Source organism: Bos grunniens, chromosome 3 (assembly GCF_055505025.1).
Source record: "Bos grunniens cultivar Pamir isolate PY7600 chromosome 3, Bosgru_T2T1.0, whole genome shotgun sequence".
NCBI lineage: Eukaryota > Metazoa > Chordata > Mammalia > Artiodactyla > Bovidae > Bos > Bos grunniens.
In genome coordinates, this window is record NC_141167.1 from 28,758,747 (window position 1) to 28,776,449 (window position 17,703).

The 17,703-nt window shown below is 47.4% G+C and overlaps 1 protein-coding gene across 3 annotated transcripts in view; it reads right to left on the minus strand.

Annotated features, from left to right (window-relative positions):
- GLIS1 (GLIS family zinc finger 1) overlaps positions 1–17,703 on the minus strand; it is a 259,845-nt gene that overhangs the window by 92,185 nt on the left and 149,957 nt on the right. For all 3 annotated transcript variants that reach the window (XM_086389186.1, XM_086389196.1, XM_086389191.1), the window contains exon 3: positions 6,717–6,894. In XM_086389186.1, the coding sequence (XP_086245312.1) occupies positions 6,717–6,894 (178 nt within the window). The remainder of the gene's footprint in view (positions 1–6,716; positions 6,895–17,703) is intronic.

Sequence of the window (17,703 nt, forward strand, 5' to 3'; positions counted from 1 at the left end):
AGGACTAACCCTCCCTACCTTGGAGGGTGGCTGCCAGGATCAAGGGAGGAGACAGGTGCTGTGACAGCCCTCTGGGAGGGCAGCATGGTGAGGGGTACCACCAGCGCTGCCATTATTACTGCCATCTTCCTGGGGCTCCTTTGGAGCCCGGGGTGGTGGGGTCATCACCTGTCCGTCTGCTTCCCAACATGGCCTGGCAGCCCATCCCCTCCCTCTTGGGGTCCCTGGAGCTCTGGCATCCTCAGCTCCAGCCTTGAGGTGGAGGAGCAGAGACAGGACAGGAGAGAAGGAAAGTCAGAGCCTGGAGCCCTCAGAGACCACTGGCTCCAACACCACTGCTACCAAGAGCGCGGAGCGCTCACAGAAGCCACAAGCAGCAAACCAGAGACAGGCATGGACCGGAGCCCAGGCTCCCCGTCCCTCCCAGGGTGTAGCCTTCGCATGTGCAGAACCCAACCTGAAGTGCTCCCTGGATGGGAGGCTGTGGAAGGGGCGCTTCTGTTCGGTTCTCAATTACACTTGAACAAGTCTCTGCCTCACTCACCAGAGGCCTCTCTTCCTTCTCAGGAACTCTGCTGTCCAGAGCATGGTCACCAAGTGGAATCAGAGGGAGCAAACACATACCCCCAATCTACAGGGCTAGGGACTCTGGGCTCACTATTGCCAGCAGAAAGCTCTGAGCAGCTTAAAGATCTTATCTGAAGTTATGACTTTGTGGAGCTTAAAAAAAATAGTGCTCTTTGCATGGTCATGATCCTGGGTCTGGCGGAGGTGGGCATGGGTGGGGAAGGGCAGCCAGATGAGCATCTGTTTGGAGCAATCGCTTTAAAAACAGACTGTGTGTAAAATAGATGCCAGTGGGAATTTGCTGTGTGATGCAGGGAGCCCAACCTGGTGCTCTGTGACAGCCTAGAAGGGTGGGATGGGGTGGGAGGTGGAAGAGAGGTTCAAGAGGGAGTGGACATATGTATGCCTATGGCTGATTCATGTTGATGTATGGCAGAAACCAACACAGCTTTGTAAAACAACTACCCTCCAATTAAAAATAAGTAAATTTAAAAATAACAAAGCCAGGTTAAAGCAACCAACACTAGGAGAAGAGAAGAGCTGTGTTGTTCTGTGACTGAGTTACCCGAATTTGTTGTTCAGTCGCTAAGTCATGCCTGAATCTTTTGTGACCCCATGGACTATGGCCCACCAGGCTCCTCTGTCCATGGGATTCTCCAGGCAAGAATAGTGGAGTGGCTTGCCATGCCCTCCTCCAGGGGATCGTCCCAACCCAGGGATTGAACCCACATCTCCTGCACTGCAGGTAGATTCTTTACCACTGAGCAACTAGGGAAGCGAGTTACCTGAATAATCAACAGCAAAACCTTGAATGGCATCAGGCAGGGAAGGGTCAGCTCAGGCCCCAGGGTCTCCTGGCTCTGAATGCCAGCTAAGGCAGCCCCTCTCCTTGCCCTCGTTGTCCCTATGAGGCTAGGCAGTGGTTCTGGCCCTGCTCTGCTGCTGAGCCCTGTCACCCCAGGCAATTCCCATCGCAATCTCTAGAAACTGTGAGCACAGGGCCCTAGAAAGAAGGAACAACTCCAGCCGCTTTCCCAGGGGCCATCTCATGAATCCCAACGATACAACGATGCACGTATCTGCTGAAGGCATGGCCAAATTCTTCAAGGGAGACACTACCATCTATTTGACTTAGGAATGAAGCAAGGTGCCCAGCCCTCAGAGGCAGGCAGTGAGAGCAGGAATTTGAATCTGATCTGTTTGAATCAGAGGGAGCAGCATGAACAGAGAGACCCCAAGACACAAGGCAATCCAGTGGGAGGGAGAAGGCACAGGATCCAACTGGGTGTGGGATGGGGGCTGGGGGCTCTTTTTCTTCAGGAAAATGAGGAAGTTTGGAAGAGCCAGAACAGCAGCAGAAGTGGTGGCGACTCAGACTGATGCTGGTATAGGGTCCTGGGTACAGACTCTGCTGTGCTCTGACAAATGACATCCAAAATAACAAATGATGTTTCTGATCATCTCTACAAAAAAAAAAAATTTTTTTCTACTTCCTAAGCTTTGACTAGCATAGCTTCCTCCGTAAGATAGAAGGAATTTCACTGAGCAAACTAGATGCTGCCAGCGGAGCCTCAGTGAACAATCAAGCAGATAAATGCATTTGACTGTCGCCAAACAATGCACAGATCAAAGTCTAAAAGATGCTTGCTTACTCCTCGTCATGTACTTAAATGCATCCCTTTAAAATTCATAATTTGAAGTCCTAACCCCCAGTGAGACTGGATTTGGAGGTAGGGCCTTCAGGGAGATAATTAAGGTTAAATGTGGAAATAGGGCAAGGCCCTGATCCAATAGGACTGGAGTCCTTGTAAGAATAAGACAAGACACCAGAGGTGCACACACCAAGAAAAGACCCTGTGAGGACACAGGGGAGTAAAAAGGTGGCCATCTGCGAGCCCAGGAGAGAGGCCTCAGCAGAGACCAAACCTGCAGACACCTTGATCCTGGACCTCCAGAACTGAGGAAATAAATGTCTGTTCTTTGAGCCACCCAATCTGAAGGGCTTTGTTATGGCAGCCCAAGCAGATTAACTGTTGTTGTTGTTCCGTTCATGTTCAACCCTTTGTAACCCCATGACCTGCAGCACACCAAGCTTCGCTATCCCTCACCATCCCCCAGAGTTTGCTCAAACACATGTCCATTGAGTCAGCGATGCCATCCAACCATTTCATCCTGTTGCCTGCGTCTCCTCTTGCCTTCAACCTTTGCCAGCATCAAGGTCTTTTCCAATGAGTCAGCTCTTCTCATTGGGTGGGAAATACTGGAGCTTCAGCTTCAGCATCAGTCCTTCCAATGAATATTCAGGACTGATTTCCTTTAGAATTGACTGATTTGATTCCCTTGCAGTCCAATGGACTCTCATGAGTCTTCACCAGCACCACAGTTCAAAAGCATCGGTTCTTCAGCGCTCAGCCATCTTTATGGTCCAACTCTCACATCTGTACCTAACTACTGGAAAAACCATAGCTTTGACAATATGGACCTTTGTGAGCAAAGTGATGTCTCTGCTTTTTAATACGCTGTCTAGGTTTATCATAGCTTTCCTTCCAAGGAGCAAGTGTCTTCTAATTTCATGGCTGCAGTCACTGTCTGCAGTGATTTTGAAACCCAAGAAAATAAAATCTGTCACTGCTTCCACTTTTTCCCATCTATTTGCCATGAAGTGATAGGACTCGATGCCATGACCTTAGTTTTATGAATGTTGAGCTTTAAATCAGCTTTTTCACTCTCTGTCACTTTCATCAAGAGGCTCTTTAGTTCCTCTTCACTTTCTGACATTTGGGTAGTGTCATCTGCATATCTGAGGTTGTTGATATTTCTCACAGTAATCTTGATTCCAGTTTGTGCTTAAACAAGCAGGATGACAATACACAGCCTTGCTGTACTTCTTTCTCAACTTTGAACTAGTCTGTTGTTCTATGTCCAATTCTAACTGTTGCTTCTTGACCTGTATACAGGTTTCTCAGGAGACAGGTAAGGCTTTATGGTATTCCCTTCTCTAAGAATTTTCCACAGTTTGTTGTGATCCACACAGTTAAAGGCTTTTGCATAGTCAACAAAACAGAAGTGGATGTTTTTCTAGAATTCCCTTGTTTCCTCTATGATCCAACAAATGCTGGCAATTTGATCTCTGGTTCTTGTGCCTTTTCTAAACCCAGCTTGTACATCTGGAATTTCTCGGTTCATGTACTGCTAAAGCCTAGCTTGAAGGATTTTGAGCATTATCTTGCTAGCATGTGAAATGAATGCAACTGTGTGGTAGTTCAAACGTTCTTGGGCATTGCCTTTCTTTGGGGTTGGAATGAGAACTGACCTTTGCTTTATCCTGTGACCACTGCTGAGTTTTCCAAATTTGCTGGCATACTGACTGAAGCACTTTAACAGGATCATCCCTTAGAGTTTTAAATAACTCAACTGGAATTTCATCACCTCCACTAGCTTTGTTCGTAGTAATGCTTCCTAAGGCCTACTTGACTTCACACTCCAGGATGTCTGGCTATAGGTGAGTGACCACATCATTGTGGTTATCTGGGTCATTAAGACCTTTTTTGTCCAGTTTTTCTGTGTATTCTTGCCACCTCTTCTTAACCTCTTCTACTTCTAGTACATCCTTACTGTTCCTGTCCTTTTCTTGTGCCCATCTTTGCATGAAATGTTTCCTTGGTATCTCCAATTTTCTTGAAGAGCTCTCTAGTCTTACCCATTCTATTGTTTTCTTCTGTTTCTTTGCATTGTTCAGTTAAGAAGGCTTTCTTATCTCTCCCTGCTATTCTCTGGACTCTGTATTTAGTTGAATATTGAATATATCTTTCTTTTTCTCCCTTGCCTTTACTTCTCTTCTTTTCTCAGCTATTTGTAAAGCCTCTCAAACAACCACTCTGCCCTCTTGCTTTTCTTTTTCTTTGGGATGGTTCTGGCCACTGCCTCCTGTGCAATGTTATAGACCTCCGTCCATAGTTCTTCCGGCACCCTGTCTACCAGACTAATCCTTCAAATCTATCCATCATCTCCACTGTATAATCATAAGGGATATGATTTAGGTCATACCTGAGTAGTACAGTGTTTTCCCTACTTTCTTTTATTTAAGCCTGCATTTTGTGATAAGGAGCTCATGATCCGAGCCACAGTCAGTTCCAGGTCTTGTGCAGACTGTATAGAGCTTCTCCATCTTCAGCTGCAAAGAATATAATCAATCTAATTTCAGTGCTCACCATCTGGTGATGTCCATGTGCAGAGCTCTCTCACGTGTTGTTGGAAGAAAGTGTTTGCTATGACCAGTGTGTTCTCTTGACAAAACTCTGTTAGCCTTTGCCTGTGTTGTTTTTTATTCCAAGGTCAAACTTGCCTGTTACCACAAGCATCTCTTGACTTCCTACTTTTGCATTCTAATACCCTACAATGAAAAGGTTATCTTTTCTTGGTGTCAGTTCTAGAAGGTCTTGTAGGTCTTCACAGGGCCAGTCAATTTCAGCTTTTTCGGCATTAGTGATTAGGGCATGGACTTGTATTACTGTGATGTCGAATGGTTTGCCTTGGAAACAAAACAAGATCATTCTGTCATTTTTGAGATCGCACCCAAGTACTGCATTTTGGACTCTTTTGTTGTCTAGGAGGGGTACTCCACTTCTTCTAAGGAATTCTTACCCACAGTAGTAGATGTAATGGTCATCTGAATTAAATTTGTCCATTGTCATCCATTTTAGTTCACTAAATCCCAAGATACCAGTGTTCACTCCTGCCACCTCCTGCTTGGCTCCGTTCAGTTTACCATGATTCATGGATGTAACATTCCAGTTTCCTGCACAGTATTGTTCTTACAGCATCAGACTTCACTTTCACTACTAGACACATCCCCTGCTGAGCAGCATTTCCACTGTGGCCCAGCCGCTTCATTCTTTCTGGAGCTATCATTAATTGCCCTCCACTCTTCCCCAGTAGCATGTTGGAGAACTTGTGACCTGAGGTGGGTGGGGGTGGCTCATCTTCTCATGTCGTATCTTTTGCCTTTTCATACTGTTCATGGGGTTCTCGCAGCAAGAATACTGGAGTGGTTTGCCATTCCCTCCTCCAGTGGATCACGCTGTGTCAGAACTCTTCACTATTACCCATCCATCTTGAGTGGCTCTGCACACATGGTCCATAGCTTCACTGAGTTACACAAGCAGATTAATACATTCATGTAAATTAGAAGTCTCACTGATATCAAAGAAAGCCACAGAGAGCCTATAGTCTCAAAGAAAATAGTTCCATGTGGGAAAAATAAGCCCCCTGCTAACTAGGACTCTCTCCCATCATGGAGCTCTCACTGAAGAGTAAACTCTGTTGGGGAGACCTTTACTTCCTTCACCAGGGCACCCCCACCCCCAGCATGAACCATGATGCCTGGGACAGAACTGGGGCTTGATAAATGATTGGTGAAGGAACCAGCTATAAACAGGCAAGTGGGCCAGTTTTAGACTTTCTGATCAGTGAGACAGGCCCCAGGAGAGCAGCCCCAGGCAGTGGATGAGGGCCAAGGGGCTGAGTGGGTGGGTGCAGAGGCCTGTCTGGGGTTGGTCTCTGCCTGTCAGCAAACTAGAGGGCATAGCAACGCGGTTGGGACCCTTGGAGAAGTCTCAGGAGGCAGAGTTCAGTCCAATATGCAATCTGATGGAATATCTGTTCAGAGGTGCACATCACTGGGAACGTGCCAGCACTGAATGATGGTTACCTGGCAGAGTTCTATGGGGCAGTGGCTTCCTGGGGCAGGAGACGTCTAGATGGAGGAACTCCTCTCCGCTCTAGGAACAGTCCAGGGTTGGACACTACAGTGTGCATGAACCCTGAGCTGGGGTCTCCCTCCCCAGCTTCTCTATCATCCTCTGAATCTTATTCTTCTGAAATGGTTAACAGTCAGCTCAGCTTCTGCAATGGGGAAACCCACCTCAGTAAGAGCATTCCTGCGTCTCACAAGGCGGTGCAGTGGCGAGGTGTGGAGCCTAGACCAGGCAGCTGTCCACATGCCTCACGGGCTCCAGCTGGTCTCCAGCCCTCCCATGCCTCAGTTTCCCTGTGTGTCCATGAGCCAGGTAAAACCTAGGAAACCCTAGGGACCTAGGCCTAGGGACCGTCTACAGAAGGCAGCTGATGCGTGGGGCTGGAGCACGTACCTGCTGGGGTGGGGGAAATGCAGCAGCCTCTCGCAGGCAAGGGGGTGGCCCCGGGGTGGCGGGCTTCCTGCAGGGAGGAACAGGCCCTGGCGGCAGGTGGGGCCAGGGCCCTCGGCAAGGTCCAGATCCAGCAGACTCTTCTCCGAGCCTGGAGTGCAGTGGCCGTAGCTCCCATTCACTATGCAGAGAGAGACAGAAACAGACAAAGTGAGTGGGGACAGCCTGTAGAAGGTGCGGGTACAGGGCAGTCACTGGGGTTCCCGTGGCACAGAGCCCCTTGAGCAATACGACCCAAACCTCTGCTGTACCAGGCACTGGGGACCCGTTAATTCCCATAATCACCAGCAGGGTCTGTAATGAAATCCCCAGTTCTCAGATGCAGATGCTGAGCTCCAGTGGGTAACTGTTTATCTTCATACAAACACAGAACACTTACAACATACGAGACACGATTCCGGGTGCGGGAAACATGGTGGGCTAGACACACACACTTCTGCCTCTTGGAGTTGACAATCTAAGATCCTGGCACTTATCTGACAACATGCATGGCCACAGCGGGAGCTGGGTGCCCAACGGGTGAGTGTCACTGACACTTGTAGGTCAAAGAGGAGGTGCTCACTAAGCAGCATGTGTTCTTGTTATCACCAAAGCTCAACGCACGTTGTTCTCCAAATTGCGTTACTCCACAGAGGCACAGTACACAGTTACTCACACCTCTCTATCTCCATGGTTCTTTGACAGGCTATCACAGGCCCTGCTGTGCCCAACTCCTGGATTTTTAAGGAGACAAACTGAGGGAGATGCGCCTCAATTAGTCTTGAAATCTATGTGTGTGCTCAGTCGTGTCCAGCTGTTTACGGTCCCATGGACTGTAGCTCGCCAGGCTATTCTGTCCATGGGATTCCCCAGGCAAGATTACTGGAGTGGGTTGCCATTGCCTATTCCAGGGGATCTTCCTGATCCAGGGACTGAACCCGCATCTTCTGTGGCTCCTACATTGGCAGGTGGATTCTTTACCTTTCTGCCATCTGGGAAGCCCCTTGAAATCTACAGAAAGCCCTTAAAAACTATATAAAGTACAAGCAAACGTTAGGCATGGTTGCTACATGTTCACTGCCCCCTGCATCTCGGTTTCCTCATTTACAGTGTGATGAGGGTTAATCCGAAGCCTGTCTTCCTGAACTTTCCACCCAGTCATTTGGCAGGGTTATGCGAAGGAGGAAAGGGTATGGGCTTCAGGGCCTGGTGAGCCCCATGTGAGCCCCTCCTGCCCCCACCCAAGCCTGTGACTCAGACAAGTCCCTCCCCAAGGCTGAGTCCCCTGTACAAAACGGGGACAGCCGTGCAAGTTCTCCAGAGATGATGTCAGGTGTGCGAGCTGAGGTGCAGAGCCCCTAGGCGAGCGTGGGCGCCCAGTAAGTGGGATACCAGAAGTAGAAAGTGCTCTTAACATCAAACAGCACTCGGAAAAGTACAGAGTGTGTGACGGAGGTGATAAAACATTACTAACAGGCCCAGGGGGCTTTCCCAGTGGCTCAGGGGTAAAGAATCCTCCTGCAATGCAGGAGATGTGGGTTCGATTCCTAAGTTGGAAAGACCCCCTGGAGAAGGAAATGGCAACCCATTCTAGTACTCTTGACTGGGAAATGCCATGGACAGAGGAGACTGGAGGGCTACAATCCATGGCGGCACAAAGAGTCAGACATGACTTAGTGACTAAACAACAGCAGGCCCAAGGACTGTCTAGGGACTATCAACACTGAGCAAGAAAAGAGCTGATATCAGTGCACAATTAGCCCGAAGTTTAAGGACAAGGACAGGAGAAGTGCCCTTTGCTGAGCAGTATGTGCAGGTCCTCACTCCACTGCCTCATTGGGGCCTTCTACCGCCCTTGCAGGGAGAGATCAGGGTTATACCCATTGTACAGAGGAGAAAGCAGAGGCTCGGAAGGCTAAACTGCTCACTTGATCACTCAGCTAGTAACAGTCTGGGCTGAACTTTTGGCTTATGCCCATCAGACCCAAACCCCACGTTTTAATCCCTATGTAATAAAAAGTAGCCTCTCAGAGTGACAAAAGTCCAACCTCATTCTCAAGGATCCAGCTTCCCCAAGCCTAATTCTACCCTGTCCGCCACCAAGGCAGCCCTTTCACAGAAGGCCAGACCCTCAGTGCTAACTCGCCACGTGCCCAAAGCTCCAGCAGACACAGGCATTCACCTGCCAAGCTCTTTACAGTTTGCAGGTGAGAACACAGTGCTCTCAAGGTCCCAGGGCAGCTGACGCGTCTCCAGACAAGCATGTCCTCAGAAGTGGCCCTCTGGTCACTTTCTCAGGCCGAGCACTGGCCAGCATCCTACTGTGAGGAAACCTCACTCCCGCCGGCTTTGGCTGCTCCTTGGCCAGCCCCTCATAAGCTTATTTTTTAATAAATTGGCCATTTTTTAATTAAAAAGAAATCCCTGGTAACAAATGTGAACGGCCTGAGTTAATGAGAGCAGGCTGCCACTCATTTAACTCTGTCTCTGCTTGGCGGTCTCTGCCTTTCCCACATCATTTCTGCTTGTGATTTTATTGTCCCATTGAGGCAAACCCTGGGACTGAGCCTCAGAAAGCTGTGGATAATTTTATGACCATTAATAGCATTTGGCACAAAGACAGCTTCATCATCACGTGGGGCTGTTCTGCCAGGGCCTTTCTTCCAGAGCCTTTGAGTCAAGGATGTGGTTCTGAGGTTCTTTCCCCAACAGGCCCATTGGGTAACCTACCCGCTCTGGGTTATCTGCTCCTCCTTCCCACAGGAAGATATGTGGAGAGACAGAAGGCAGGGCCCCAGAAGGTGCCCAGCAGCCCAGCATGCATTAGGTCCTATTCATCAAGCCTTCCCACTTGATTACCAGGAACATTCGATTCTTTGAAGCGTTCGCCCCTGTGAAGTGGACTCATTACCACCATTTTCCAGATGAGAAAAGTTGAGATTTGGAGATTAGGTGCCTTCCCCTAGGCGCCGGGGTCTGTAAGAGGCAGGGTCACAACACAAACCCAGATCCCTCAGACTTCAAAGCTCAAGTCCTGTGCTGTTGCCTCTCAGTCAACTGATCAATAACCGTGGACTCCGAAGCAAGCATGCCCCCTATTTGACTCCAGTAAGATCATGTTGCAGAGCCTCTGGGGAAGTCAAAGTACAGCCGTTACAATGACTCCTAAACTCCAATCTTTGCAACAACTCTGCCAGGTGGTAAGACCACTCCATCTCAGACAAAGACTCAGAGAAGTTTAGTGGGTTACCCAAGGTCACACAGGGAGTAAGGGGCTCAGTTGAGATATAAACCCATCACCTCTCGGGGGAAGAAATAGTCATTACTAGACCAACAATTGAGGACTACTGGCTCCTTCTCCACTGGACACAGTAAGAAGCTGTCCTACACTAAATAAAGGCAGGGAGAGAGGAAGGAGCCCCTTGGTCACAGTTTGGCACTGCTCGGGGCTCCAAGTCCATTCAAGCCCTGCTCTTATGTGACCCTCACAGCACCGTGATGAAAGCACTGGCCTCCCCACCCCACAGAGGGACACACAAGCACCAGAGCTGGCAAGTGGCCGCCCGAGGTCACATGGCGATTGCTAAGTCCAAACCCAGGTCTCCCCACACCCGTGCCAGACCCTGCTCTGGGCCACCTGCATTCTCACAACCTAGAAAGGAAAGCAGAGGCTGTGTCCCAGAGATGCTGCCACCACTGGAAAGACGTGGCTAGTCACTCTGCAATCCTGGGCCCTCCCACCACCTTCCTGCTGCTGGCATTCCTCTCTGTCCCCAAGGGCACCACAGGGCCCACCCTGGCTCACTGTCTGTCTCCAGGAAGCAGGGGTGGTGTCCTTCTCTGGGAAGGCAAGGAAATGAGAGGGACACATCGGCCCCACTGCCCTGAGGTGGCTGTGGGTACCCTGAAAAGGGACTGGCACCCAGAAGCTATGCCTCCCTCTGTACCACAGGGAGCCAAAAACAGACCTCGGACTTGGCTCTTCCCACATAAATGAAGCTTCTTTGGAGGCTTGGGGGGTGAGAGGATTCTCTTTATTTTTGCAAATTGATGAGAAAATCTAGAATGTCAGGCCTGGGACTGAGTGACCATCTATTTTACTAATAGATGAAGAAACTGAGGCTCGGAGAAGGTCAGGACCTGCTTTAGTCACACAGAAAATCCATAGCAGAACCTGGACTGGCACACCCCAGGCTAGGTTAAGAGTTTGGTTTGGTTTCCTCTGCAAGTCTCAGTTTTCTCGTCTGTAAAATGGTGCTAACACCTACCTCACAAGATTGTGGGGACAATTAAGTGAGATTACGAACACAATGCACTTGCCATGGTGCCTAACTCACAGTAAGCACTTGAAAAGTAAGAGTGATGATAATAATAACTCCTTCTTCCATTTACCCTTGAGTTCAGGACAGGCTGGAGGCAGGGTCCAGTATGAGAAGTATGACCCCGGGAAGGTCAGGTATGGATGACCCTGAGACCAGGCTCAGAAGGACAAACCCCTAAAGCTGAGGTGTCACCAAATGCAGAACTGGGCAGCCTGAATGAGGTCACAGCCAGCAAATCCACAGAAAGTGGCTCTAGTTACACACCACAGCATTTTGTAAATTACCGTAATGACTTGGCTATAAAGTGGTACCATATATAAGGTGACTCCCCACAGGAATTTTAATTTACACTGAAAACTGCCAAGTCTGCATGAGAGGGACAATGATGCATTCAGCATCTCAGGCCCAGATGCCACCTCCTTGTCCCAGGAACAGCCAGTGGCTGGGTCTAGGAAGGCCTACATGATGACTGCTCCTTGTTAATGGACAAGCAGACTTTTAGTGCTCATCAGGTGCCCGGCTAGTGATAGGGTACTGCAATTTACAGTCCATAAAAAATTTCACAGTCATCACCTATAAGCTTTGCTACAACCCTCAGAAGTTGGCCAGGGAGATTCGGAGGGGGCAAACAATTTGCCCAAGCTCACACAGCAAGTGCAGGGCTCAGATAGCAAACTTTCTCTGTGATAGGCAAGACAGTACACATTTTAAGCTTTATGGGCCATACATTCTCTGCCACAACCTACTCGACTCTGTTTTACTGTGAAAAGCAGCCACAGACAACATATAAACAGAAGACTGGGCTGTGTGCCAATAAAACTTTATTGAGAAGAAGAGTTCACTGGTTCTTGGACTGTAACATACTGACCCCAATCTAGTACAGCAGTTAGAGATGGGCTTTACAATTAGACCTTTCTACGTCTGGAAAACAGGAGCATTTTATGGGAGGGAGCTGATGACATGAAAACCACTGTCTTCTCTGACTGCAGGACCAGCCCTTGGTGGCATCTGATAAATGAAGGTGCCTTCAGCCTGGTTTGGGGATCCCCACAGCCTAGGCTCACCCCTTATCTGGGCATTACTTCCCACTCCCACAGCACTTTGCTGCCACGCTGCATTTTCCCCTGCCCTCCACTCAGGGTGCCTGATGCCTTCCAAGTCCCTCTGGGCCCCCAAAGCTCAGCAGAAATGCATCTCCTTCTGGAATGTTCTTTGGTCTTTCTCGCTCTCCCCAAGCTCCCCCACCTCTGCACAGGTCAGTCCCTGCAAATAGCTGCCAGTTAGGGTGCACCTAACCCAGCATCTGCCAAATACTTGACATGTTTGATCTCCCAGTTCAGTTCAGTTCAATCGCTCAGTTGTGTCCAACTCTTTGAGACCCCATGGACTACAGCATGCCAGGCTTCCCTGTCCATCACCAACTCTTGGAGCTTACTCAAACTCATGTCCATTGAGTCAGTGATGCCATCCAACCATCTCATCCTCTGTTGTCCCCTTCTCCTCCCGCCTTCAATTGTTTCCAGCATCAGGGTCTTCCAATGAGTCAGTTCTTCCTGTCAGGTGGCCAAAGTATTGGAGCTTCAGCTTCAGCATCAGTTTGATCTCTAAATCTCAACAACATCACCACAAGGTGGGGACTGTAAGACTCTGATCTGCACCCCCACACTGATGCTTTTACATGCAGTTAAAGTCCGGCCTCCCCCAGAGTCTGTGAAATCCTTCAGGACAAGGGTCTTGGAGCTCCAGAACTGCTGAAAGTCAGTGCATCTTGACAAATGATTTTGTCCAACTTTCTTCACACAGAGAAGAGAAAACAGGGGCTTGGACTGGGGAGAGGCTGGTCCCAGTCACACAGCAAGCAGGTTCTCTTGACACCTGGCCCCACCAGGGCTATTCCCCTCACTCTGAGCACACAGTTAGACCCACAGGAGGTGCTATGAAACATTGAGGAATGGGTGGCTAGAACGATTGTCCAAAGTTCTCTTCCATGCTTACTTTATGTCAGACACTGCGACTTGCGGAAACAGAACAAGTTTTGTCACACACACACACCTAGGTTGAAGTCCTAGCTCCATCATTAACTTTATGGCTGCTTGACCCTACTTTTCTGAACCTCAATTCCTTCTTCTGTAAAACAGGAATAAGAATCTCAGCTCCAAGAGTGGCTGTGAGGAGTAAATGAGATAATAGACTTAGAGGTGTGGTGTCAGTGTAGCCAGTACTTTAGTAAAAGTCTCTCTTTCTTGACAGGTGGGGATACACAGTCACAGCCTCCCTGGGGTGATGTGTCTCCAGCAACAGCAGCCTGTTCTCCCAGGCAGTGTACCCCAGTGGCCACAGAGGGCAGCCTCAGGCCAACGAGGTCTTAAGTCTGACCCTGGGCTATGCAGCCCCATCTCCAAGCCTCAGCTTTCCCCTGTGAGTAGTGGGAGTGGCAGGCCCAAGCAGAAGGGGCACCAGGGGCCCCAAACAGCAGGGGGCACCAGACTCCATTCTCAGGCCCAGGTGAGTGCTGGCTCTCTAAGGGTGCTCAGCAGAAGCCAAGCCGGTGCTGCATCTGCATCCCAGGGGCCCTTCTTCCTCCATGCTGCCTCGTCATCCCCTCTTTTCCCACCTCATCAAACCCAAGGCCTAGAAATCAGCAGGAAGTGAGACCTTCTGAAAGAGGAGAGGTAGGAAGCTTTTTCTCCAGTCTCAAAAGCCCTGCAGGATGGGCTGATCAATTCTGAGCCCTCTTAGGGTGCTGCAGGTCCCATCAGGGGGCCTGTAACCTTGCCAGGGCCCCTGGAGCTATGGAGCCTGATGCCTGAGGCCTCATGCCGGGCTTATGGCCGCCCAGCGTCTCTTACCCTAGATCACAAAAAACTCCATAAATTCCCCTTTAAATCTATGCTAGATTTATGGGGACTCGGGCCAGTAAAACCTGAGCATGTTCACTTCAGGATGGCGCCGCAGAGAAAGCAGAGTGAGCCTGCAACTCTGTCCCATCCAGGGCCAGGAACTGAGCAGCCCAAGGCCGGCTGCACCTGGAGGTGCAGGTAAGTATATAAGCAGATATATACCAAGTTGCCCCTCAGACTCTCTTATTGCTATCAAATTAGCACATATTTGCTATAGAAAAAAATTAGAAAATGTACCAAGGCAACAAGTAGAAAATAAACACCATGTAAACAGTCATAAACCAGAGAGCCAGAGCAGACATGATCATGACCTCACATAAACTTCTGTGGTATTTCCCTAAGTATTCATGTAATTTTTTTTTTTACAAAAAGAAGAATGATATGCTTATTTTCTTGTATTCCACCTTTTTCATTTAGTAATGCATCATGAATATTAAAGTTCACGAAGTGCCCATTATGTGCAATGCACAGTACTAGGCTCCTTTCATGCCAGAATTACTAATTTTCCAGAGGAAGAGTAAGTGCCTTGCCCAAGGTAATGCATCTGTTGATTGGCGGAATCACAATGAAAGCCCAGCTCTCTCAGACTTGGAAGGCAGTGCTGACCCGGACATTGCTCCATTTCATTAAGAGATTTAGGGTCAATGCAGGCTGATTGTTTTCCTACTGTATGCATCTGCCTGGACTATCATTACAAAATATCATAGACTGGGTGGTTGGAAACATAGAAATTTATTTTCTCCCATTTCTAGAGGCTGGAAGTCCATGATCAAGGTTCCCACTGATTTGGTTTCTGGTGAGGGCTCTCTTCCTGGCTTGCACACAGCCACCTTCTCACCATGTCCCTCGTATGGCCTTTCCTAGTGCTCGCATGGAGGTAGGGGGGAGGAGAGGGAGAGTATACATGTGCTCTGTGTCTCTTCTTATTGGGTCAGGGCCTCATCATCATGACCTCATTTAACCTTCATTACTTGCTTAGAGGCCCCATCTCCAAATACAGCCATACTATAGGTTAGGGCTTTAACATCTGAATTAGGAGAGGGACACAAACATCCAGTCCATAACATTTAGTATGCATTCTCTCCTTTCCTCACCCTAGTAGGGTCCCATAATTCCACATCTATCTATGGGATATGAGAAGGAGAGAAAGTATAACATAGCAGATAAGAGTGCAGATTCTAGGGTCTACCTGATGAAGTCTGAATCCATAGTTTTGCCATTTACTAGCTGTGACCTTGTCTAAGTTAAGTGACTTAACTTCTCAGTGCCACAGTTTATGTAGTTAAAAAGGGTTTACATACCAAACGTGAAGTACAAAGAACAGTACTCCTGGACACAGCAGGCACTATGTAAGTGTCTGCTCTCACTGTTCTTATTCAGTTTTTAGGGTAGGATACAGAAGTCTGAACCAGTCAGCACATTCTAATCTCCCCAGCCACACTGCCACTGTGACTGGCTCAGAGACAGGCATGAAATGTAAGTTGGGAACTTCTCTTTGACATTAAGGAAAGAGCAGCCTCCACTCCTGTACATGCAAAACTGTCCATATTGAAAAATTACTAGCTATCATCACTCAGACATTACTTTTGCCAATTATCTATCTTTCTGAAGCAACAACGTATGTTAGACCTATTCACTATGTTCTATATCTCTCTTATGCTCTTTCCTGAATTTTTCATCCTTTTTTAACTTTCACGTGCTGTCTAGATATTGTCTAATAACCTATTTTCCAATTTATCAATCTTCTCTTTAACGGCGTCTAACCTATTAAGTCTCTATGATAAAAACTCTCCAGAAAGTGGGCATAGAGGGAACCTGAAAGTGAAGTGTTAATCGTTCAGTTGTGTCTGACTCTTTGCAATCCCATGGACTGCAGCCTGCCAGGCTCCTTTACCCTTGGGATTCTCCAGGCAAGAATACTAGAATGGGTAGCCATTCCCTTCTCCAGGGCATCTTCCTGATCCAGTTATCAAACACGGGTCTCCTGCATTGCAGGAGGATTCTTTATCATCTGAGCCACAGGAAAGCCAGAAAGTGGGCAGAGAGGGAACCTACCTTAACATAATAAGGACCATATACAACAAACCCACAGCTGAAATCATTCTCAATGGTGAAAAACTGAAAGCATTTCCTCTAAGATCAGGAACAAGATAAGGATGTCCACTCTTGCCACTTTTATTCAACATCGTTTTGAAAGTCCTAGTCATGGAAACCAGAGAAGTAAAAGAAATAAAAGGAACCCAAACTGGAAAAGAAGTAAAACTGTCACTGTTTGCGGATGACATGATACTGTATACAGAAAAATTCTAAAGACGCTACCAAAAACTATTAGAGCTCATCAATGAATTCAATAAAGTTTTAGTACACAAAATTAATACACAGAAACCTCTTGCATTTCTATACGCTAACAAAGATCAGAAAAATAAATTAAGGAAACAATCCCATCTACCATCACATAAAAGAATAAAATACCTAGGACTAAAACTACCTACAGAGGCAATCCTTCACTGTTAGCTTTATTTTTCAAATAAATGAAATGAAATTTAATCAAAGGCAGAAAGTACCCTCTTATTTTAAAAAATCATAGTCTTTTTGTTCCAGCCCAAAGTGTTCTGATACCCAGGGGATTATTTTCTTGCCATGAGGTGAGAATCACTTGTTCATTATACCCAACAAACCAAATCAGTATCCAAATATGTACTTTCTCTTTAATTACCATTCCAAAACCTTAATTAAGGCATTCCATTGATTATCGCCAAAAACTTGGAAATCTTTCATGTGAAAATCTTTTATAAGGTTTTCTGTCCCTATAGTACATCCCCTGTATCTTAATGCCTTTCAGACTGTAAGCCTTCTGAGCAAGGACCATGCCTTAATTTTGTCTTTTACTGCAAAACACATCTTGTGATGCGTTTGTGCCCTATGAATATTGAATTATACAAATGATATGTAATGGACTCAACATAGCCACCTGTCAGTACAAAAGCTAAATAAATGCTCACTATTTTTTAAAAAGCACACATTGAGATTAAAATGACTGTCAGTGATGTCTAGTCCATTGGATGCTTTATTCAAGGCACTGTGCTCAAATGACAAAAACTGGATATCTATTTGTAGATAGATATTATGGCATCCTAGGGCTTTCCAGGTGGCACAATGGTAAAGAATCTGCCTGCCAATGCAGGAGCCACAGGAGACACAGGTTTGATCCCAAGGTCAGGAAGATCCCTTGGAGGAGGAAATGACAATCCACTCTGTATTCTTGCCTGAAAATTCCAAGGACAGAGGAGCCTAGCAGGCTACAGTCCACGGGTTTGCAAAGAGTCAGACGTGACTGAGTGTGCACAAATGCACGCAAGGAGGCAGAAGGCCTGTACCCAGATACTGATGAAAAATCAAAGACGCAACAAACAGATGGAGAGACATACCATGTCCTTGGATTGGAAGAATCAATATTATGACTGTACTACCCAAAGCAATCTACAGATTCAATGTAATCCATATCAAATCACCAGTGGCATTTTTCACAGAATTAGAACAACAACAACAAAAAAATGCACAATTTGTATGGAAGCACAAAAGACTCCAAATAGCTGAAGCAAACTTGAGAAAGAAAAGTGGAGCTGGAGGAATCAGATTCCCTAACTTCAGACTATACTACAAAGTATCAGAACAGTATGGTACAAAAACAGACATATTGATCAATGGGAAAGGATAGAAGGTCCAGAG